A 25,886-nucleotide genomic window follows, 5' to 3' on the forward strand; every position below is an offset into this window, starting at 1 on the left:
TCTTGCCATTGCGATAAACTTTGTGCAGTCTCCAAGTGGCTCCATACCCCTAGTAGGAGGTGGAACTGATTGTTATGTTAGTTTAAGTACCGATCTTCTGAAGGCTTCTTCCCTCATGGGTTGTTTCCCTATTCAGCCACCGAAGGTTTCACAAATGGTCGATATGCTTTCATCTATTCCTCATGAACAGACCGATCCATGGATCCTACCATCTCCTTTATACATTGACACATAAGGAGAAAAAATGTCACTGTCACTAGCTGAATCGGCCTACCAAGCCATTCAATTTGCATCTAAATCTCCAGTTACTTTGGTTTCGGCTTTTGGTACCATTCCCCCTCCCACAACTGCTCCTTCTTTCAATCCACTCAATCAAGTCCTACCTATGGACGAAGATATTATAGAGATCATAAGTTTAGAAGAGCAACCTTGCGAGGATTTGCACCATCATGTTTCGATATTTGATTCGGACATGATGCCTCTTCAAATCCTATCACCTGACACACATGAAATCGTTTCCTCACCCTATACAATCCCCCAAACTTTGGAGGCAGAAGGAAACATGGGAAATATTTCAAAAACATTGCTCGTCGATATTTCTATCAAGACAAGCATCGTGGAACACATCTAGATTGGAGCGGATTGCAATCCTAAGGAAATTGCAAGCTTCACCTGCCTATTTAAGGAATTCTGCGATGCATTCCCTTGGTATTATGAGGAAATTCATGGCATAGACCCTTCTATCATCATGCATAAGATCAAGGAAGATCGAGAGTTATTTTTATGGTATTTTTCTTGCTCGTTAATCCGAAAAACCTCGAGTCTCATTCTTTGGGCTCATTAAACTACTACAACAAAGAAATAGAGCACTTTTTGAGATATTTTATTGGTCTTTAAAAAATAGAAACATCTCCAAGTTTTCATCGTTGCGCTCATTAAATCTATATGACAATGCTCTGAGAAACTCTTTTTTGATGTTTTTCCAGCTCATTAAACTGAAAAAGACCAAGGGAGCATTCTTTTTAGGTATTTTTTTCTCGCTCTTTAAATTGAAAAAAATCTCGAGCTTTGTCTTTAGGCTCATTAAAACTTTATAAAGATGACCGGAGCATTCTTTTAGGTACTTTTCTCGCTCGTTAAACTGAAAAATCCTGAGTTTTTGTTACCGAGCTCGTTAAAAATATACATCAGCAGCGAGAGCACTTTATTTTTTGGGACCATTTCTCGCTCTTAAATTGAAAAATCCCCGAGTTTTTCTCCTCCTTCGAGCTCATTAAATCTATGAAGAAGGAATGAGCAGTTATTTTCCCTATTTTTCTCGCTAACTAAACTGAAAAAGATACCCTGAGTTTTATTCATTTGACTCATTAAAAATTCTGACGAAGGTATTGATTTTATCGTCACATGACTCATTAAAAATTCACGACGAAAAATGAGTTTAGTCCATCACCTCGTACTCATAACAAAATGAGGTAGACATCTATTGAAAATAGGTTTCTTTTTATCCGGGTTCGATAGATTAACTAACAGAAAAGTATCTGATCTGAGTATACTATTAACCTTTTGTCGCACCCGGTTAACAACTATGACAAAGGGACCACCATGGAGTCTCTCTTTATGATCTTTTTAGACTCTCTAAATATGAAAAGACCACTAAGTTTTCTAGTCTGGACCTTTAAATTACACAGACAAGATATAGAGTCGTTCTTTTTACGATACTTTTCAGAGTCTTAAAACATGAAAAAATCATTGAGTTTGCATGTCTGGACTCATTAAACTAATCAGATAGGGCAAAGAGTCGCTCTTTTGTGGTCCTTTTCAGACTCTTTAAATGTGAAAATATCGATGAGTTTACCCGTCTAGACTCATAAAATTAATCAGACGGGGAAAGTGGACAATACAACTGTATTCCATATTAGAAAGCGTGGTTTGGCAGCAATTTTTCCCTTGAACATGGCACTCCCTCAGATAAACCTTCCTTTTGACGGCCTCTCAATATGAACCCTACCATCCTATGAGTTTTAGCCCATATACCCTGATGTAATTGCGTCATTGTATCCTAACACTCTGTAGTGTTCATGAGTCTAGTGTTGTCTGGTTAAAGCCATTGTCATGCCTTCTGTTGTTCAAGGGTTAACCATTTGTTTCCTCCATCAACCGATCAAACATATCCTTTCATCATGCCCTCCATTGTTTAGACCCAAATGCTCAAAGGATTCCTCAGAAAACAAAATCATTCTTGTCCCATTTCGTGTCGATTGATGTAGGACACATTATTGCCTACCTTTCGACAGGTTTCTTCCTATCGACTTAAACACTCTATCTAGGAAGATAACCCGGAAACACATTTAGTGCCTTGGTACTTGCAGACATTAGTGGCAGGTTGCCTTGTGTTTGATCAGGGATTCTCACTATTGGCTCCTTGTTAAGCGATCCTACGGGTGTTCGATGACAAAGACATCTTTCACACTCGTTATATTGCACTGTTCATCTTGGAGACCATCACCATTATCGGTGGCCTTCCTCGCATCTATTAACGGTCTCCATTATTGACTGGTAATCAGATGATTTCATGCATGTTCAATGTCAACGCATATATTCACATATATCGATCTATGTTGTTCGGTGAAGTGGAAATCAAGACCTTGGGTAGAGGCTTGCATCATCCAGCCTTGTTTCCTCTCCCAAGATACAGATATTTTTTTTTGGAGACAGTTGTTTCAGGATGATTCTATTATGACACTGGATCTGCATTGTGCTTATCGACGGCCAGTATCGTCATATCTCTTTTGAGAAAATTACTTTGACATAGCTATTGAGCATGGGAATGCCTGACTCAGGACATGATTTTAACAGTTTTATATATATGTATGTGTTGTATCAAGTTTCCCTTGCCGCACGAGGCTTCTCTCTCTCTAAATTTTGACAGAAAATTATAGTTTTGGTGAAGTATTTTGGCCATCGTCTCTGCCTCTAATCTCATACTTTAGGGGGCATCTGTTATACAACAAAATGACCTCCTCATCAACTCAGAGGTGAAAGACATGATGATTGAAGCAAAAACCACAATTATAGGCCTTGATTCCACACTAACACTGGTTGTACATTAACAACTTGCTTTATAAAGCTTGTTACCAAGCCTGCAGGTGTGTTAGTGACCCTAGTAAAGCATGTTTCTAGTTAGGGGACAGTGTTAGTGAAACTAAGGGGTGTTACAAGGGTCAAACCAAAGAATTGACTCACAAATATCTAGATATTTGCCCCTAAATTTACTCAAGAAAAGCAAGGAAACATCCAAAAAAACTTATTTGGAGAAATTCTAATCTGAGAAAAGGAGGCAAATTGGAAGGAGTTGAAAATTAGGGCAAGTTCACTACTTCTGCCCTAGTGAACTCTATGAGGAACTTGGCAACCCTAACTTGATTGCTATACAAGCAATGAGAGGGTCATTGTGAAAGAGGTCAGAGCATTTGAAAGGATAGCTTACTAAGTTGTTGTGAACTGTCACATATCTGAAGAAGTGAGCTAGAAGAGAGAGAGAGAGAGAGAAGCGGAAGGGGCAAAGGAAGACTGATACAACAGATGGTTGTAATCAATCTTCCGTTATTAATATAGAACTGCAGTTGTGTTCCCTACTCCATGGTGTCGGTAACATTGTTCATTAAGTTTTTCATTCGATACTTGTTTAGATGAGTAGTTTAGTTGTATGCAAATATATGTTCATTGTGTATTCATATATTGGTTTTCAAGGTTGTATGCAGTGATTGTGTTTTCCTTTACTTTGTGCAGGAATTGATTTGGAGCCAACTTTGAGGGAGTTCCTCTTGGCTGCATTGTGATCTCTAAACAAATATAGAAGGAGACTTGAGGTAATCCTCTTTCCATACTTTGTTAATTGATATTTGTCTATGAACGTGTGTATAACTTGGTAGCATCTGCAGATAATCTTACAGTCCATCGAAGGTGCCGGGAAGGCCTTTCAGGGTAGTTTTCATTCTCCATACGCTGTGCATTTTACCCCATAGCAAGAGCTTTGTTTCTACGTACCATTTCATCGGGACGACATCCATGGTGTGACAGAACAAGTGCACCCATTCAAGTTGGGGCTTATCTCCATAAGCCTGAGCCCATTTTGCTAAGTGCACACACGGATCATCTTGCCCATCATACTTGTCTATCATTTGTATCCTTGGCTTCCCAGAGTGTGTTCTCATCATTGATGGGCCTCTAAATTAGACATAAATTAAGGCCCATGCCTCTAATTTAAAATATAAATTAAGGCCTATGACCATTCTTCAGCACTTTAAACATTTCTTTTTGCATTAGATAATTTATTTTTAACTTTAATATATTCATTAGGAAGGTTTATGAATAATTGAATATGTGTGCCTAATATTATTTATTTTTGTGGAATATTATGAGAATATTGGGCAGATTATGAAGAGTTGGAGGAGGATATAATTTAGGGACTTGTTCCCTACTACTGGAGGATCAATAATAAATAATAATTCAATAAGATATTATGGAATTATGGCACAAATTGTGGAACTCCGATGATTAAAAAAATCTAGGAATGTGTTCCACTAATCAAGGGAGAAGATCCACCAATCAAGGAAGCAGATCCACTAATCAAGTGATTTCGGTGGGGAAAGCTTCCTCCAACCATGGGGAATGATTCTTAATCATTTTTTATAAGTACCAAGTCTAATTTGCCTCTACGGAATGATTGATAAAATCTAGGAATGTGTTCCCTGCCATTTAATGCAAATTCCTAATATTGGGGACTAGATCCACTAATCAAGGGATTTTGGTGGGGAAAACTTCATACATTCATGGGGAATTATTCCTAATCATTTTTTATAATTACCAAGTCGAATTTTCCTCTAGGGGGAGACTTTGATCAATGTTATTATGGAGAGAGCTTGTATTCTAGCAGCTACATTGTATTTTCTTGTAGGGATGTAATTCTATTGATGAAAATAATGAAGATTGATGTCATGTTCAGCTTCTAAATCTTGTTCTCCTCCATAGGGATCTGAGTTTCTTTGGGTTTGGCAATCCCAGGAACCTCAAAGCCCTTTTTTATCATTTTCTTTCCTTGTTTTCATTGCTTATTCACATGCATCTCTAGTTTTTATTTCTTTCTATTTCTACATTTAGTAGTAATGATTTCTTGTTGTAGGATTGAGTTAAATGGTTGATGTAAGCTCTTTTGTAGGATCAAAAGCATTATTTCATCCTTTTAAAATCTTTGTAATTTCATAGTAACCATTGATCTTCTTGGATTAGTCTTCTTATTCCAAAATCTAGATTGTTGGACCTCATTTTTAGCAAAGAACAATAAATTTTTGCTATTTTTTAGAGCATGCTAACAAGATTCAATCAACTTGATTCCACTTGCATTAGATCACAAAAACATTCTAGTTCATAAAAAAAATTACCCCATTTCATTTTCACTTGATTTTGTTAGGTATTTTTTATATTTACTAGCTCACTAGTTCTCGAATTTCTAGATTTTCGACTAGTAATGTTTTTTATTTCTTTAGAATGGGTTAACATAGATCTTTTTGAGTGATTCCAATTGGAATAGGGACCTAATACATCCTATTTAATACCAAAATTTTTCTCATCCAATTTGGATTTGAGTTGCTTGGTCATTCGATGAATTATAGTAAATTTGTACATCCTATAGGAAAGCAAGGGATGTTGTAGGAAATCACTGTAGCATCCTGTAGGAAAGCCTTTTTTGAGGCCGAATTGAGAAAATACCTCTAGGAAGCTAGAAAAGGATCCCTAATTATTTTCCAAACCTTTTGACCATTCACCATCATCTCCAAGACACCTGCAACATCACCAAAGGAGATTAGCTTTCACACTCTCACATGAAAAAAAGACAAAAAGAAAAACAAATTTATTTTATTCATTTACATGCACAGTAGTAGAAGGTTTGATGGTTTGAATCTACATGCTTAGGATAGTAGGATTGCATACATGTTAACTTAGAATTCTTTTGAAGCAAAGCCTCTCAGCAGTTAGTTAGAAAATGGTGTGTTTTAGCATTTGATTTCATTCTATTTCCTTGTACTTTCTTTCTTGCAATAGGTTAAGGTTCCATTTCGAACAATTCATTTTCTGTAATTAGTTTAGGATTTGACTTTGGTACATGTACTCCATTACATAATGACAGCAAAGGAATGACACATTGTATGCTGCACATATAGTTCTGATACCTCTTAAGTTTGTACGAACCCCCGGTTGATAATTAAAGTCGATAGCCTCGGGAGCTGCAACATCAATCCCCTCACTATCTCCTCATCAATGAAAATCTCTATCATCGCAGTGTTGACACTGTCCTCTGTCGTTGTCTCACCCATGCTAAATTTGAGCAAGTTCTCAATGCCTTCCATGGTGGTGCTTGTGGTGGTCACCTCTATAGAATGACCACTAACAATAAAATCATGTGCGCCGGTTACTTTTTTCCTTATCTCTTTAGTGATTGCATTGAGGCATTCAAACATTATCCCAATTTCCAGTTATATGCCCCTAAGGTGAGAGATCCACCTGCTCTTATCCATCCTATCATCGCAGGCAGTCCTTTCTGTAAATGGGCTATTGAATTTATGGAGTGTCAACCCCCATCTTCTAATAACCATAAGTATATTATCATGGTCGTCGACTATTTCACTAAATGGGTTGAAGCCATGCCAACATTCAATAACATGATGACTACTGCACCCCTTGTTTTCTTTAACCATGTTATCGCTCAATTTAGGGTTCCAAAACAATTGGTCTTCGACCATGGCTGACACTTTGAATATCAGATATGGTGTGAGCTATCCTCTATGTTGGGCTTCGAGCACTAATATCCATCATCTTATTACCCCCAAGGCAATGACCAAGTTGAATTTGTCAACAAAATCCTTAAGACTATTATATTATTCTCTTCCCTACTTTATGGGCTTATAGAACTTCTGTCAAAACTACCATTGGGTTCACTCCATTCCACCTCGTTTTTGGATAGGATGTAGTTTTACCAATCGTGTTGAATCTCCTCGCTCCACCTTTTCATCGAACTCCTCCCACGTACCCAACCTCTAGAACAACAACTTATCGTGCTTGAGCATGCCAATGAATACCATCGTGTTGCATTGTAAACCATTGAGGTGGCCAAAAAGTGCACCAAAGCTCAATATGACCGAAAATTCCACCCTCATACCTTCCATGAAGGCGACCTTGTTCTTGTTTATGACCAAGCTCATGATGTTGTGGGGCATGAAAAGTTTGAACCATTATGGCTAGGACCTTACAACATCTGTAAGTGTTTTGGAAAAGGGGCATACCTTTTTGAGGGTCCAAAAGGAGAAATCCTTCCTAACCCTCGCAAAACAATCTACCTAAAGAAATTTTACCCATAGCATTTCCCATTGAAATTCATGTATCTTTTTCTTTTTCTTGCATTTAGGTAGCTTGCATTCCCCACCATCTTATTCATATAATTCTTGTGTCTTTTAGATGGATCCATCATCCACACCTTATATCGGTTATACCGATGGTGCGAGTCACTTTTCTAGGAATCTAGCCTCGACAGCTTGGTCCATTTTCACCCCCTTGCATTTGTTAGTTCACTCCAACAATGTCTACATTGGATCTACCACCAATAACCAAGCTAAATATGATGTTGTGATAGGTTTGTTAGCCGATGCCCTTGATTGTCGCATCCTTTACCTTCATGTTTGTATTGATTCATTATTACTTGTCATGCAATTGAACGAAGTTTATCATGTGCATAATTTTGTCCTCTTTAGAACATATCTACGAGTTAAGATTTTGGCACGTGAATTTGAATCCATTACATTCAATCATATTCCTAGAGCCCAAAATCACTATGTAGATACCATTGCAAATGATATTCTATATTGGCATTTATCACATGCATATATAAGAAGACATCCATAACATAAACAAATGGCTAACCAAAATCATCACAAAAATATGCATAACCATAATTATGTATCGTAATATCCAACATACAGTTTTTTGAGTCCACTACTCTAAATACATCTGACTTGCTCATTTGCATGTTATCACAAAACAAAAATGGGGACCCACATGTCCCTATACCTAATCACTATCATCTGAAGGCTCCCAAGCCAATGGCTCTATCCCACCAGCCCGTAGGTCTCGTACTGCCTCACTAGCCATAGAAATGTGTCGCGTGATTCCTCGCCACTCTGAGGGAAGACCAATGCACTCATTTGTATATTGATCTTCTAACTCATGCCACTCATGGTTTGTCACCCTGGCTAGTAGCACGTCAAATCTACTTTGGAGATCCTTTAGTAGAGCTTCACTACATTACCTTTGTTGTGATGTGGACCCACCCTGATCCACAACCCTAAGAGCTGCAGATTGTCCCATGTAACTTGTTGGCCTCACCGGTGCTATATCTACATACCACAAAGTATAGAAATTAGTACCACATACACATATTACTTAAACTATAAATGCATCAAATATATAGCAACTTTCAATTACCATCTGGACCCCATGCTTGTCCTGGTGGATGTGGTAAGTCAAGATCCCCTTGATAGTTCATTGTTATAGACAATTTTGTGCCTTGCAGCATCAGGCATGAATTGTCAATAATCCAAGGGATCAAAAGTCCCTAAACATGATGTTCCTACCCCTAGAGGAACAAGGTCAGCAAACCAACAACTCTCAGATCAGTTCTCCACCTGAAAACACTCAAAAACAAGCAATCCTGAAATCAAAGCAGGTGCTCCACTAGGCTTCTGCGCTGAAACTCAACTCCTCCATGGTGTACCTGCATTGCAAAGCAGGTAGAACAAAGGCCACCTGCGCTGAGCGAGATGGGACAAGTGGCACACTGAGTCATTGCTCCAAAAATGACACTTGGATTAGGGATTTCGCCTTGTGATGAGTCAGAGGCTCTGTTTCTCCAAGTGGAAGCAAGGTTCTCCAAGTGGACTCAAGAACTGAAGATCAACTGAAGAGAGAGAGGACACAAGGCAACTACACATCAGTTGCAAGCTGACTCATCCTTTCTCAATTCATCTATATATTGAGCTCTCTCCTATGAGCTCAGGAGGCTGGAATTTTGTGCAAAGTAATGATATGCTGTTGGTTTCACAATAGAACTATTGGGTGATTGCTTGAGGGAGGTGAAAAGGAGAAATTCTTTCTGCTGGGAGGTGTTACTGGATTGGGGCCTTCAATGGTTGTAACCTTCTCAGAACTTTACTTCTTCATTAATAAAAGCTATTGAGGTTCTTCTATATGCACTTGTTTCACTGATGTATTGTGATAATTGTATATTTGATTTATGCTAATCCGTGAATCAGTTACGATTGCATGCTTCTTGTAGTTTCCTTCCTTGTTATTTTGGAGGATCTCATTGTAGCTGGGCCGGAAAAAGAGCAAGGAGCTGGGAGCAAGCAGCGAAGAGAAGAGTTTGGATTCGACATTAAGCGCAAGGCTACGGTTAGTGCATTTCTCCACTCTCTTTTGCTTTCATAAAGAAGTAAACCTTAAGTAGTTTTCTTTACAGTTGTTGCTGAGGTACTATCACCCTTAGAGTGGGATAGGGTCATCCGAATCGGATACTTTTCCCTACAACAAACTGGCGACTCCACTGGGGATCGTATCTGTTTGATTGTTTGTAGTATTTTGCTATTCATTTCCTGAACAAAAGAGTACCAAATCGAAAAGCTTTTGACTATATCAAAAGCGAAGTAGAGGGCAGCTACTCTAGCTCATTTCTGAGCATGTTCATGATTTGAAGAGCTGATCTACAAGGATCCTTGTAAGCTCTTAGTGATAGCTTTTCACCTTCCTTGTCATCCCTTTGAGTGTGCTTGACTGATTGCTTCTGATTTGAGCAAAAACTGTGCATTTTTGAGAAAATTGTGACCCGGAAACTGTGAAAACGCAACTTTCGTTTTCCAAAGCAGGTAGTACACAGGCTACCTGCTTTGCAACGCAGGTCCCGAAGGGGCTACCTGCGCTGAGAGCCAGACTGGTTGTGCAGCACCTGCGTTGGCCCAATTTTGCCTAGTGCAGTTGGGGTTTCCTCCCTTTTTCTTGCCTGTTTTCACTATAGATTTTGCAGCCAGTTACCAGTCTTGCACCTGTTCTGAAACCAACCTTACTTGCCATCATTCCGCCTCTGTTATATAACGAAATTGTACTTGTTCTTTTGTATTTCTTACGTCATTTACAATTTCCCATAACGAAAGTGAACTAAGTCTTGCTTTGGCCTCTTAGATCTGAACCTGTGTTAGGCATTTTGCTGGTCTAAAGAGTTAGCTTGTTTGTTGTCCATAGCTGATTAGTCTTTTTACTTTCGTCAGTATGGTTTGATTTCATGTATTTCCAGTGATTAAACAAGTAAATCTTAAGGTGTCTTTTGATTTTGGACAAACTTGTTTGTTTTCGCTTTAAATCGAAATAAAAGTTATATAACAACTTTCTTTTTGTAACCCATCAACATTAAGAAAGGGAAAAGAAAATACATGCATTGTGCATTTTGCATTTGACTGTTTGCATGCCGATTTAGGAAATTTTGCATTAGTGTGTGCTCTATGATCTGTGTGAAAAGATTTGCCTTTCTTTTCCCTCAGTAGTTAAGATTTTCAAAGTTGAAAGATTGAAAAGTTTGCTTCTCATCTTAGACTGCATTTAGGAATTTGTTACATACATCTCGTGGTGATCCTTAAAGGCAAACTGCTAAACAAGATCAACATTAAAATAAATTCAATTTACATAACAACGCTTTGTAACATAACGCAAACACATAGAGGTCTAGGTAGAGACGTGTTCCGGCGTCGTTAAACATAGTGACTGTCGATCTCTACGAAGGTGGGTGATTCCTCCTGAGAGTCGGTGGCACTAATACGGACTTGTGCTCCCACGTACCGTCGAGTATATATTGGGAGACCCCTATAGGAACAAAGCCTTTATCCATAGGAAGCTGTGTCGGTCGCCCTACTGATCGCGATGCAGTGAACACAACATTCACGAAGATCGACCACCCGTACCGTAAAACGTATTCTGTGGTTTCGCGAAAAGTTTGGCACACCCTTTGCCTAGAACTCCAGAGAAGTTTCTTTTGGCCTTTTTCAAACTCTATAACTGAAAAATTCCATCCGAGCATTTGTCACTTCGGGCTCGTTAAAACATCGAAGGAGACTAGAGTCATCTTTAGCTTTTTCTCGACTCTTAAAACATGAAAAAGCAAAGTTGTGTCTAAAGCGTCGTTAATAAAATTTATTTTAATCGGAACATAATCACCTGTTATTCCCACGTTGATCTTTCAGTTGAAAAGTATGGAGCCCACCAACCAAGGAAGTCACCTTGGTGGAAGTCCCAATCCCTTCTCCTCTTGGGGAGATGTTGGTGCGCCTCATATGGCCACATTGTCACTTCCAGGATTGACAATTGGCCTACCTGTATGGCTCTTTTCAACTAATGTAGTTCAGATCGCCACTAATCCTGAGCAGTCGAATCAACAGTCAGACCAGTCTAGAACTACCCACCAGCCTTCCACTTCTTACAATTCTTCCTCTGATCCTTCATCTTCACAAGGTAGAGCCGGCAAAAGTCAGCCTCCCATGGAGAAGAAGGAAAAGAAGAAGAGAGAAAAGAAGCAGAAGGGGCCTATGGCGAAGGCGACTGGGGGCAAGCAAAAGACATCTGACAAAAATCCACACACTGCACCGACCGGGCCTAAATCGCCATGTGTCATTTGCAAAGGGACCCACTTCCATCGTGATTGTCCTTGTATTCCCTGGATACCAAGGGACTGGTCCCCCAGGTTGCACAATCCGGTAGCATCAACCTCTGATAGACATGTTGATTGCATTCCGTCAACTAGCGAGAGTGAAGGACGAAAAGGGAGACCAAGATCACCCTGTATGCTGTGTGAAGGTGATCACGCCATCCACCGTTGTCCGTTCTTAGATGAGGCAAAGAGAGTTTTGGAAGATCGCCCGGTTTCACCGTTACAACTTCCTCCTGGATACCAAAAACTCGCGCCTAATCCCTCGATAGTTGAAAATCCAGCCGGCCCGCTCAAATGGTCAGCTGAAGTGTCGGTCATTGAGAATGAACCTACTGAATCCAGACCAGACGAAAGTCTAAAGGTCGAAACGGCAGTTGACCCGGTTCTTCCTTCAGAGGTTTCATCCTCAAATGACTCCGTCATTGAAGATTCCTCTTCAAATGACACCCTCACTGAAGAGAATAAGGATGACACCGTCCATATTCTTTTCATCAACACAGACTCTGATGAGCATCAGGGCAATGCGCCCATTCCTTTATCGCAGGAAGGAACATTGTCAGGGTCGTATCTGGCCGTGTATTCGGTCCCACCACCAAGCAACCTGGTTGTGTCCTTTGATTGGAATCAACTAGGCAGACCCCGGTTACCAGCCAGTATCCCATTCAGAATCATCGTCCAAATCTACAGAATGGTGATGGCTGGAACCATCGTTGATGAAGGGGCATCTGTGAGTATCCTTTCCTCTATTGCTTGGAAAGCACTGGGTTGCCCGGCGCTTTTACCTGAGATGAGAAATATATCAGGTTTTGATAAAGGAACCAGTCGCCCGTTAGGGATTCTCCCCAATGTTCCAGTTACATTGAAAGGGAAGACAGTTCATATGAACATCATGGTCGTCCAGGGACCCTTGGTTTATAACTTACTCCTTGGACGAGGCTATATATATTGCATGGAGGCGATAGTGTCCTCACTCTTTAGAGTTATGTGTTTTCCGCACGAAGGAAGAATGGTCAAGCTCGTAGACCAACTTTCATTTCCAGGATCACGCATTGCAAATAGTCAAATACCATCCCTTAACGGTTTATTCACTCAAGGAATGCCTCCACCCCCAGTTCTACTTCCCGATGAATGCGAGTGATTCGGAAAGAAAGAACTGGGACCCAGGGGGCATGCACCCTGGCCTGCCTTGGGCAGAGAAAACCTTGGGTATAAAGTTAATTTCCGCAGAAGAATAGGACTAGTCCGTACCCCGTCCGAAGAAGGGAAGAGAGGGTTGTTCTAGGATAAAATTCTTTTGTCAAAGTTATGTGAGCGAAATAATCGGCTCCCTGTGTCTAAAAAAGTAGGCTCTCTTAAGGGAGGAGATCCATTTGTGGCGGCAAGTAGCCACCATCTTTGAAGTCAAGCCTCACCCATTAAAACATATGTTTTGAAGGATAAGTAGGGGCAGTCTCCAAAGAAAGAGATGAAATTGCTGCAACAAGTAGTCACCATCCTTAGCAACCTAATGATAGACATCGCCAAAAAGAGAGTTTAGTTTGCGGCAGCGAACAAAGCCATTTTTCGGATAATAAGTAAGAGGCAAACCTCCCTCCGTAATGCCAATGTTTTATCTGTTGCGATCTTGCAAAAATCAAAAAGTGAACTGATGGGAAGACAAGTACCGTCAGCACCGAAAAATAACGAGAAGACAAGTATCGTTAAAAATATAGCAAGACGACAAGTAGAAAAACAGAGGTGGGACAGAGGAGGGGTAGCCTTGAAATTATACTTTATACCTGGGGGCATGCGAACCTTTTGGAGTGCAAGCACGGGACGACTATTTATTTTTTAAATTTTTAGGTCCTCCCTTTAAACCTGTAGGTCTAACCTGTTAAACTCGTAGGATTAGCCGTTTCCAGCTTGCATAAAGAAAGGATGTGGGGCAAAAGTTAAAACTTGCCAAATTGGAGTAGCTAGTGAGGTATAGCTCCTTAAATAAGAATACCTCACCTGAGGCGTTCCTTGTATTAAGACTGGTATAATTGAGCAAGGTTTGGACACATTCAAGCTCGTTAAAATATGAACTGCCCCTTAAGGTTTAGGGGGCATATGCCTCGTCTGCATTATTATGCTGGGGGCATCATCGAGCAGTTTTAGCAATGTTCATGCTCGTTAAAAAATAAACGCAAGAATCGAGCAGTTTTGGCAATGTTCATGCTCGTTAAAAAAATAAACATAAGTTGTGAGCAATCTTCCCCTAGAGTTCAAGCTCACTCAGAAAAAATGAACCGGTAAATAACCTTGGTAAATGTAACCTTTGACAGCCATATTAAAGCCCTTGGTCGTGTTCTTGCAGTCTCACCTCCATCCGTTCATCTGGCCAATCGTTCATCTCCATATGTTTGTTTACCCATTTTGAGGAACAGCTGCGAAGAGTGATTTCACTTAGCCATCCTTGTGACACTGCCGTGATTGGAAAATTCCAACCTGTACCTGGAATCTGCTGCTATCCCTGTTTATCACTTGTTCCTCAAAAGACGAGTCTTCTTTGAGCTCTTTTCACTGACTCGTAAAATATGAAAAGTTTGCCGAGTTTTGGCCTTCCAGCTCGTTAAAAGGACCGGAAGAGCTATCCCTCCTCTAGATTTTAATCTTTTTGGACCTGAGGGATTATTGCACAAAAATATCGAGCGCTTGTTTAGTTCGGCTCGTTAAAGCAATCGAAAATTCATCCCTTCTGTATTGTTTTATACTTTTTCGGACTTAAGGGATTAGATGACGAAAAAGGAATTTTGGAGTTAACTTTATGTACCTTTTCAGACTCTCTAAAAATGAAAAGGACCGAGTTATCCTTGTCGTTAGACTCGTTAAATTCATTAAATAGCGACAAACTTGTCTTTAGACGAGAACGAGTTTCCCTATCGCTAGGCTCGTTAAAACATAGCGATGGGCTTGCCCGAAGGGCAGGTTATAGAACAAGCATATGTTATCCTCCTCAAGCTTGATAAAAAATAAAGAGGTACTGGTCAGCAATGACTGGGGAAAAATTGGGAGAACCTCACAGCTTTAATGGTAGCAAGTCGCTCTTGAACATGACACTTTGTCCTCCGTATCACATCGGGTTGGGTTGTTTCATTCACCGGTCTCATCACCATGGTCCTCGCCACACCATCCACATTTGGGGTAATGCTACCGACCCATCACATCAGTGTCGTTATATGTTCAAGAGATGTTGTTCTGCAAAGAGTCAACTGTGTCCCATCCACTACCATACATTATCCTTCATCCATTTCATGACCGCCACCCTGAATCATACATCACAGTTTGTTTTCACCTCATCACAATCACTAGCTCCGTTCCGTGTCACTGATGTGGGATTCATTAAGGCCCTCCTTTGACGGATCGCTCCTTGTCGACATCAGCTCATTATCCAAGGAGTTGATCTAGGAACAACCCCTTCAGTACTTTGAAGCTTGCATGCCTCAATGGCAAGTTTCTCACTTCCGGCGACAGGTATACATCAATGACCTTCGACCAGAAGATTTTGCATGGTGGTCGACGCCAAGTCCTTTATTCCCACCATGTGAATTGTACTGTTGTACCTTGAGGGTCATCATCCTTATCGGTGATTCCTCTCGCGCTTTTTAACGGTTTACATCATTGACCGGTAATCAAGCGATGTCTTTCCATGTTTGACTTCAAGAAATTCTCCAATGGATCGACTTGTACATCGAGTGAAGAGCGAAAGAGATTGAAGACCCCGGATCTAGTTTCATCCATCCGGGCTGCGATATATATTCAGGATATAAAGACATTTGATATGTACATCCTTGCAGCAGATGATCATCCTTCTCAAAGGATGATAATTTCAGCAGAGAATTATCAGTCTATCATCAAACGATCGTTTGTGCTATGTACCAAAATGAATTTATAAAGCTGAGCATGGGAATGCCCGCCTCAGCTAGATCATGAAAAAGTATGAAAAATAATGTATTGTATTGTATCTTATTACAGGACACTTCTCAGCAGATTGAATGAACTTCGGATCCTCCTAATAAATCATTTCACCCGATAAACGACCTCATACTTTAGGGGGCATCTGTTATAGACAATTTTGTGCCTTGCAGCATCAGGCATGAATTGTCAATAATCCAAGGGATCCAAAGTCCCTAAACATGATGTTCCTACCCCTAGAGGAACAAGGTCAGCAAACCAACAGCTCTCAGATCAGTTCTCCACCTGAAAACACTCAAAAACAAGCAATCCTGAAATCAAAGCAGGTGCTCCACTAGGCTTCTGCGCTGAAACTCAACTCCTCCATGGTGTACCTGCATTGCAAAGCAGGTAGAACAAAGGCCACCTGCGCTGAGCGAGATGGGACAAGTGGCACACTGAGTCATTGCTCCAAAAATGACACTTGGATCAGGGATTTCGCCTTGTGATGAGTCAGAGGCTCTGTTTCTCCAAGTGGAAGCAAGGTTCTCCAAGTGGACTCAAGAACTGAAGATCAACTGAAGAGAGAGAGGACACAAGGCAGCTACACATCAGTTGCAAGCTGACTCATCCTTTCTTAATTCATCTATATATTGAGCTCTCTCCTATGAGCTCAGGAGGCTGGAATTTTGTGCAAAGTAATGATATGTTGTTGGTTTCACAATAGAACTATTGGGTGATTGCTTAAGGGAGGTGAAGAGGAGAAATTCTTTCTGCTGGGAGGTGTTGCTGGATTGGGGCCTTCAATGGTTGTAACCTTCTCAGAACTTTACTTCTTCATTAATAAAAGCTATTGAGGTTCTTCTATATGCACTTGTTTCACTGATGTATTGTGATAATTGTATATTTGATTTATGCTAATCCGTGAATCAGTTACGATTGCATGCTTCTTGTAGTTTCCTTCCTTGTTATTTTGCAGGATCTCATTGTAGCTGGGCCGGCAAAAGAGCAAGGAGCTGGGAGCAAGCAGCGAAGAGAAGAGTTTGGATTCGACATTAAGCGCAAGGCTACGGTTAGTGCATTTCTCCACTCTCTTTTGCTTTCATAAAGAAGTAAACCTTAAGTAGTTTTCTTTACAGTTGTTGCTGAGGTACTATCACCCTTAGAGTGGGATAGGGTCATCCGAATTGGATACTTTTCCCTACAACATTCATTCCCCTATATGGATAATCATCTATGTATAGTGGCATCTGGTCCCAATGAGCAAAAAACTCAGGTCGGAACACTCGCCTAAATCCCCCTCCTCCACCTCATCATAGTAGTTTCCCCTAGTGGCACATCTTAGGCTCATGTGGGAGCCCATCACATATCTATACATCAGGACGGATAGTTAGGATCTTCTCAAAGAATAATGAGCATAATAATATCCCAAAAGAACAATTATCATTGGTCCTCCACCTTCATAGTGTCAACTTTTGTTTCAATGATGACAACATCATCTAGGCCCACCCATAGTAGGTCCGTGCCAACACACTCTCCACCAGCATCATCTACTCTCCAGTGATGTGATGGAAGGCATGACTACCCAAGATCTGCAACACTATTGCGACTGTAGCTCATGTCTCAAGCCTCTCTAAGTCACTGATCTGAATGGTCATGCTCTTTGCATGAACCCTCAATACACATTGATGATTAACAAACTCACCTATATGCCTCCCACAAGGAAGCACTAGATGTATCTCCCCCACTACCCTCGAACAAGGAAAACATGTCAGAAAATATATGTCCTGGATCATGATCTCCATCATGTACCCCTATACTACAAAGGCCTATTGATCCGGGTCTCAGTAGCTCACAATCCTTGACAATAAGGGTTGACCAGCCCTCATCAAAGTATCCAATAATTTTAGCACGCCATACCATGCCAAAATCCCTCTCACCACTTGATTCCCCTCAAACTCAACACGAAGGGTCTCCAAATCTCTTTCTCACCATGATACCTTCAGCTCTGCCATACGTCCAACATTCCATTATGTTTTGTCAGTTCAAAGTCAAAGGCACACATCATGGGTACAAAACTTTAGCTCAACATAGACCCCCATCCTACTCTTCTTATCAGTCTTAAACACAATTTTTTCCTTCAAAAATGTGTTTGATGCACTTCTTACACCAATTTCTATGTTTCAAAATGTAGATCAAGGCCCAATAAGTTCACTCTAACCATGAATAAGAGCATGGGTTTACCCTAGAGAACTAAAGCTCTAATCTGAGCATCTAATCCACCAAAAATGATGAGTAAGGTCAGGCCACCTACCTCCAACTTGTAGATCCTAATTCTAACAGTCGGTTTCTCCGCTAAAATATCCACAATATTTAGGCCCTTCTCCTCCTCTCCAAATTCTCCAACAATTCACTATGAAAATGGATTTGATTTGGGGGCCAAAATCCCTTTTATAAGAAAAACCCTAGTTTTTCGTTGCCAATTGCAACCAAACTGCAACTCTGTTTGACAAACCATCAACACCATTGGAAAGTTGTCACCGAGTTCTATAATGGGTGTCCCTTTGTTTTTGGTAATTTGACACTTCACCAGGAAGCCATCTTTTCCATGAGTTCTCACTCTGCCACCTATTAAAACCAAATTTCTTCATATAAGTCGATTGTACTTTGGTACCACGTTTCCTTGGCACTTGTTGACTCGTGTGTCAATTTTCATCATGAGTAATCATTATTTACTCATGTTTTCATGGTTCCCTTTGGGCCTCCCACATGTGGCAGCATCATCAAGTCACCCTTTTTTAAAGCATCTGAGATGCATCACCCTTGAATCTATGGAGTCTGTTTCGAGTCCCCTTGAGTCCATCTACAGTATTCCATACATATTTTTGTCACATAAATCCCATTGTATTCATCTTTGGTCTCCAGCTATACTACTTTGTCTTTGAAAATCCCTCATTTGAGTAATTAACCATCCCCTATGGAATCGAGTCATTCACTGCCAAGTGAACCATACATATCATGCTATGACAAGGGAAGTCGTCAGTCTGCCACTCATATTTTTCCCTTTCGTCATCATCCCTGGTGTCAATCCATCAGTCACTCTACTATGATACCTCGTGCCTTTATTAAGGATTCCTCATTGCCATAACTTTAGCAGCCATCTTCTGTCAACTTCAACACATTTATTCTAGAAGTGTGGTCTAGAGGGCAGTGTACCTTGGCTCCAGATTTTACCTTGGTTTGGTGCCTTGGATCAAGAAAATGGAATCATCATTTCCCTTTGACTTCGTTGTTTCTGATGTGCTCGACACCAGCTACTTATCGTGCGATTGAGAATCGTACACTTGATGGTTTGGTGATCCAAACGATTCTCCAGTGATTTATGGGTGTGTGTGATATGTTCCAAACCTCATGAGGGGGTGGCCCCCATGCCCGAATGTACATAGATGTTGATCCAACCTCAAATGTAGTTTTGCGGATATGATGGGTTTGGTTTCAGTCACTTCTAGCACCCACAACATGCATGTATGCGTCAGATGATCCATTCATATCTTGAAATCCCTTTCTTGTTCAGCAAGGCTTCTTTGGTTGTGACCCCCCCTCACCATGTCAGCTTGAGGGGCATTATGTCTAATGTACTCATATATTATTGTATTCAGTCCTAGCCTATGTCATTCCAGGTGCATTATTTATATGGGATTCATTGTATTATTTTTTGGCCCATTGATATCAGCATATCATGTATCATGTACTTTGTAGCTCAATCCCACATTGTTGGGCTCACCATTATTATTTGTACGCAGTTATCTCAGCAGGTATTGGTATGCCTCCCCCGCCTCATTTGAGATCATGTACTCCAACATAAAAGGAGACTTCTATCAATTTAGTAAGTCTCGCCCCCTCCATTTTTGTCTATCCTTACATTGCTTCAGCTCTCTCTCTCTCTCTCTCTCTCTCTCTCTCTCTCTCTCTCTCTCCCTCTCGCTCCCTCTCTCTCTCTCTCTGACTCCCCCTTGGTGTCTCATGGAAGTGTAACCTACAATGTGTTTCAGGCATACGACTTCTCCTAACACTCATACATTGGGGGGAAATTTTTTATCACCAAAAAATGATCACCTAGCCATTTCTAACTAGGTGGATCGAAATACACCATGCAAGATTAATTTTACAATAGTAAAATCACTTTCACCATGGGAAATAATTTAGTCAACCATTTTTATTAAAATATTTTTTGATTGAAATTTAAAAAAACCCATGAGAATAATTGAATAAATCATTATTTATTTAATTTTCTTTAAGAATAATTATTAAATCATTCTTTGATCATTATTCCTTGTCACATTTGACTAAATCACCTAGGAATAATTAAATAAATCAGTGTTTATTTATTATTCCTTAATTCCATTATTGAAATAATTTTTAAATCATTATTTTATAATTATTTCAATTTCACACCATTATCAATCCTCGAAAAATAATTAATAAATCATTTTATTTGTTAATTATTTATAAATAGATATATTTGACCATTTTGAATATCTTTTCCCTCTATAGAAAATATAATAAAGTATTCCTGACGATTAGATTTTGATTCGGTCAAAATTATTTTATTATTCTCCATTTTCAAGATTACCTCAATACTTTGTTATAAATAGGAAGGTTTTCCATTCATTTTTCACCATGATCATTATCATCGTCAACATTATAGTCTCTTTTCATCTAAGCTCCGACCTGAGTTCTCCACATTGTTTTGGGTTTTTCACACACTGAGAGAGAGAATTGATTGTTGAAGCATCAAGGACATCAAATGACCCATCCCACCGAGGGGGATTTACAGACCCTTTTGTAGATCTTCTTCACCATGTGTTATCAATAAAAGATTTACTATTAATTTTAAAATTCTTTCCATTCGGGCTATTACATTGGATATGTATTGCTGTTTGTTGTTTCATATCACATATGTTGTTTTGTTGTAGGTTTTGCTAATTTTATTATTGCATACCTGAAGCTTAAGCAGCCACAAATTGTTGTTAGGATCATGTGTCACCAGTGACTTAAGTGAGATAGTTTTGGTACACCTTCCAAGAAATTTCATACTAACAATAAGCAACCCCACGTATATGTAACTTACAACCATGCAATAAAACCATTGATTATGAGTTTACGTGCTAATTTTTATGATGTTGTTGATTGTGGCTTCTACCATCGTATATAGAATAATGCTCAAAACATAGAAGAAGAGATATTGTCATTCCCTCCCTATGATAGCATAAAATGATAATTGGAGGGAGGGGTTGAGGCTACAATTATTCATTGATTTTTAATTATTTTACTTATGTGCAAGCAACAAATAATATATACTTGGTTTAGTTCGTAGATTATGTATTATTATGTTTGAAGAATCAATGTCCATTTGTTTCTTTATGACTTTGATTATAAATATGTCCATCGGGGATCACAATGATATGAATGTTAGGATATGATTCACTACAATTAGTATGTATGTATTTATGTTGGACAAGGCAATGATCCATTTTGCATCACACTTTCTCTTTCACTTCATTAAAAATTTCTTACATGTATTTTTCTTTTTCCTTTATAAATTTTCCAAAACCTTATTTTCCTAAAATCAGCACCATATCTTCACAAACTCAAGATAAATATCCTAAACATAAAACTAAGGGAATCAAAAGCTAGCAGGCTAAATTGTTATTATGTGTACCATTGAATTATATGCACTTTGTTGCTTTATTACATATAACTCAATACTTCATGAAATGATAAGGCAAATTGTAAGAAATTTTGGACTCGACTCAAAAATTCCTATGAGTCTATCATCATTCTCCAATACATAGACAAGTCACGACCCAACCCTCGTTTCCTTTTCTGTTACATAGAATCCATTTATTTACATCTTAATAGTCAAAATAGGGACTTAGAAGGAGTGTAATTATCATAATGAAATCACTAATAAAACAAATCACAAGTAAATGAATAAAAGTCTAACAAAACATTACGAACATAATAGTATTCAAGACTAACAAGTTCATAATTTGGAATAAAAATTCTTTGAACACAAAGATTTTCTAATGTTTAAGTTTGATAAATACAATCATTGAGATTCTCTCCACTACTATGATATAATTCTTGGAGTTCTACAAAGAAATTTCCTTCTTATAAATGTAGTTATAAAGTTAGGCATTTACCATAAATATGCCATAAAAGCAAATAATTCTTTACCAAAATTATTTTATATGAAAACTTTCTCTTTTTCTTGTCACTAGCAATTTCATGTATTTTTCCTTTTTTCTTTTTGTAATTTCAAATTCTTATTTTGTGGAAAAAATACCCTAATTTCACAAACTCCTAAATATATTAAACACAAAATTGAGGAAAGTCAAAACCTAGTATGTTAAGTTGGTACTATATATAACATGAATTATTGTATTTCTTATGGTTATATATGTTTTAATAATTCATTTAAATCTAAGAGAAGCCTTTAGTTAACATGGACTCCATCCAAAGATAATTTGGTGAAATTATTTTCAATAATTCTTAAGGGGTGTTGGGCGGTTGATCTTTTTAATATAAATGAATCTAGTTCAAAAGAAGGTACTCGTCCTCATCCATAATGGAAAGCATGTCCACAAGTCTCTCATCATTATCCCACACATACATGAGGCCTAGTCCAATTCTAATCTTCTTTTTCCCTATGTAAAATATAAGTTTTTTCATCTCAAGAGGCATATGGGAGACTAGTAAGGGGGTTCAGATGTTGGAATTCTCAAGATTGTTAAAAGGAACACTTAAGTAGATTTTTGATGGAGCCAGTTTAGATTCATGAATATTTATTTTATATCACTATCTCTTTGGTTCATAAAAGTTAGTTCTCTTTCATAATTATGGCCAATAACTCTTGTGAAAGCAAGCTTACTATTGTTTGAAAACCTAAGTTGTTACTTGAAAAACATAACATTTCATTGAGACTAAATGTATTGGATTCACTAAAGATTAATATAGGACTATCAATAAATTTGGAGGAATATTATTTACAAGATCTAGGATCATGCTATTATGGGAAAGACCTAAGATCAAACCACAATGGCTGCCACTATACGGGCAAGACCTAAGATCATACTATTATGACATAAGATCAAATCACAATGGTTTCCTCTATACGAGCAAGACATAATATCAAATCACAATCGCTACTACTATTTACCTCTTTTTTTTCCGAAGAAAAAAACCACTTTTTATTAAGCAAAATAAAAAGATACATACAGTGTGCCACTTGCAGACCTGTTGCAAGAAAGTTCCGCTGAAGGAAACACGAAAATCACAGTCCTTTTGACTGTTTGAAGAAAGTTCAGATAACTGACATTCCGGAGTTATGGTCATATATCTAACTGTTTGCTCTTCCTCCTTGAGCGAGGCTTTGAACACTAGACTTATAGAAACCTTTTGCAGTTCGAGGTCTCCTTCAGAGAAGGAAAAACAAAACCTTACAAAACTGTTTTTAGTACTTCAAGCGTGATGATATGATCAGAAAGATGAGGTATATATAATTGAGTTCTGTTATGTAAAAACTGGCCACATAATAAAACATGAAGCAGAGAAACAAAGACATATATGACGAAACTATCCAAAACCATAAAGGCGAATTGAGACAGAGTGTCACTATCACTGAGGCTGTTCAAAAGGAGGATCTGTTGAAACGATGGACTTCCCCTGCCTGTATTCTGTTATTGACCAGCTTCCCAAAACTTGTTGAACACCAGCCTTTGAGAACCTGTCGGCATCCTCGTTTCTGTCCCTGAATACATGGCAGAGGATGAAGACATTAAAAGATGGCTTTAAGCGCTGTATTTCCTCAAGAATAATCTTCAAGATTTGATTTTGACATGCAGCATTTCCGTTCACCCAGTTGATTACGTTCAAAGAGTCACCAAAAATTTGGATTGAGTGAATATTTCGATGAAGAAGCCAACATAGAAGAAGGCGTAATGCAGATATCTCAGCAAAGTTATTTGAGCCTGATCCGAGGCCTACAGAGGCTTTAAGAGAATGATCTTGATTAAAATGAATACACAGTCCAGCCCCTGCCTTGTTGTTCTGGGAGGCCCCATCAAAAAAGGCCCAGGGAATACCCTCTTGGATATTAACAGGCTTTGATAATTTTTGAGTAGATTTGAGATCAGGAACAGGAATGGCAGAGTAGATAGTTGCACAGTTAATAGCTGTGATTGCGACGGGGGTATCTTTATCTTGAAACAGGCTCTTATTTCTCGCAATCCACACCCCCCAGAAGTAAATAAGAGGAAGAATTCTCATATTCCCTTCCTTGTAGGTTTGCCACCACCTACTCCAGACCGCTTCCAAAGGTTCATCGCCCAACTGTGCCTTGATGTTGAGCAGACTAGATAGCTCCCCCCAAATCTTTTTTGATTCAGCGCATGAGATAAAAAGGTGGTTAATAGTTTCCTCTTCTGATTTGCACAGAGGGCATCTCCCTGGTCCAACTAGATATCTGGCTCGCAATGTATCCCAGGTTGGAACTTTCCTTTTTAGCATGCACCAGAGGAAAATCTTTGCTTTTGCAGGTCCTTTAAGCTTCCATATAAGTTTCGACCACCAATCTGGATTGCCCCAACCTTTCTTTTGCATAAGGAAATTGTAACCATCCTTAGGGGCATATTCTCCTATTTCCCCTTGCGCCCATATCAAAAGATCTGATTCATTTTTGAGCCTGACATTAGAACGGTGAAGTTCTTGGATATAAGTACACCATTCGTTCTTCCACCTGATATTTAATCCCAGGTCTTCTGCACTCTTCCAAGCCTGTCCCCATATTGAAGATTGACCAATTTTCTCCACCTGGTTTAAAGTATAAATGCCCTTGTGATCAAGGTGCCTGAGTAAGCCTGGGGATAGGGCATAAGCTTCATTACAGCCTACCCAGGGGTCCCTTCCAATCCTGCAATGACTTCCGTCACCTATCTTCCAAGCTAGCCCTTGTTCAATCACAGAGAAGGCTTCCACCGTTGCTTTCCATACGACTGAAACATTTTTTTTCCTCTTTTCCTGGCTTCTGATCCAGTCCTCCATTGGAACAGGGTCAATATATTTTCTTCTGACCACTCTGGTCCAAAGATTCTCCATCGAAATAAGGCACTAACCTGATTTGGCTGCCAGTGAAAGGCTAAACTCAAGGAGCCTTTTTATTCCCCATCCTCCCCAGTCTTTGGGTCTTGCCAGCTTGTCCCAAGCTACCCATGGGAGAACATAACTTTCTTTAGCCCCTGCCCATAAAAATTTGCTACAGATCCTCCTGTTTTTTTCCATCACACCTTTTGGAACCCAAGTTAAGGCTGCCCAGTAGACAGGGATGGCTAGAAGAACTGATTTAATAAGGGTTAATCTGCCTGCTCTGGACAACCATTTATGACTCCAGTGAGAAATTCTTGCTTCAATCTTAGCAATGAGCCAGTTCCAATCCTCTATCTTGTATGCTGATGGTTTTAACCAGAAACCCATATATTTAAAAGGGGATTCCAGCTGTTGATGATGGAAGGGGAAAAGATTTTGCATCAAGGATCTTTCCCTTCTTTCAATATTAGCCATAGATACCTGAGATTTCCTATGATTAATCTGCATGCCAGTAGCTTTTAGAAACAGATCAATTATGCTTTTAAGCTCCTTAATTTCATTGATAGATCCACTAGTGAAAAGAAATATATCATCGACAAAAAGGAGGTGGGTAATGAAAAGATTAATTGCTACCTCAATACCTTTTACCTTCTCCTCTCTTCTGGCTTTGTGTATCAACCTGCTTAAACCCTCTGCCACTAGAAGAAAAATAAGAGGTGATAAGGGGCATCCTTGCCTTAATCCTCTTTGGCTTTTGAAAAAAGGGGATGCAGCGCCATTAATAAGTATCGCATAACTGACATTTGAGATACAGCCCATTATCCAGCTGATGAAAGAATAGTTGAAGCCCAAGTGAGTTAGCAGCATCCGAAGGTAAATCCAGTTTATTCGGTCATAGGCTTTAGATAGATCAATTTTGAAGACCACCCATTTCTTTTTCTGCTGCCTGACACTGTGAAGGACTTCCTGAGCTACTCCTATGGCCTCATGGATTTGTCTTCCATCCAAAAACCCAAATTGTTCC

General features: G+C 39.3%; 1 protein-coding gene across 1 annotated transcript; it reads right to left on the reverse strand.

The window, feature by feature from the left end:
* Positions 1-23,395: 23,395 nt before the first annotated feature.
* On the reverse strand, positions 23,396-24,820 carry LOC149202462 (uncharacterized). Its single transcript, XM_089401595.1, has one exon. It carries the CDS (start codon positions 24,818-24,820, stop codon positions 23,396-23,398), a length of 1,425 nt encoding a protein of 474 aa, XP_089257721.1.
* Between the last annotated feature and the right edge of the window lie 1,066 nt (positions 24,821-25,886).

This window comes from Pinus tabuliformis, chromosome 2_1 (genome assembly GCF_031772625.1).
Source record: "Pinus tabuliformis cultivar Carrire ecotype Pingquan chromosome 2_1, CPIR1, whole genome shotgun sequence".
Classification (NCBI taxonomy): domain Eukaryota; kingdom Viridiplantae; phylum Streptophyta; class Pinopsida; order Pinales; family Pinaceae; genus Pinus; species Pinus tabuliformis.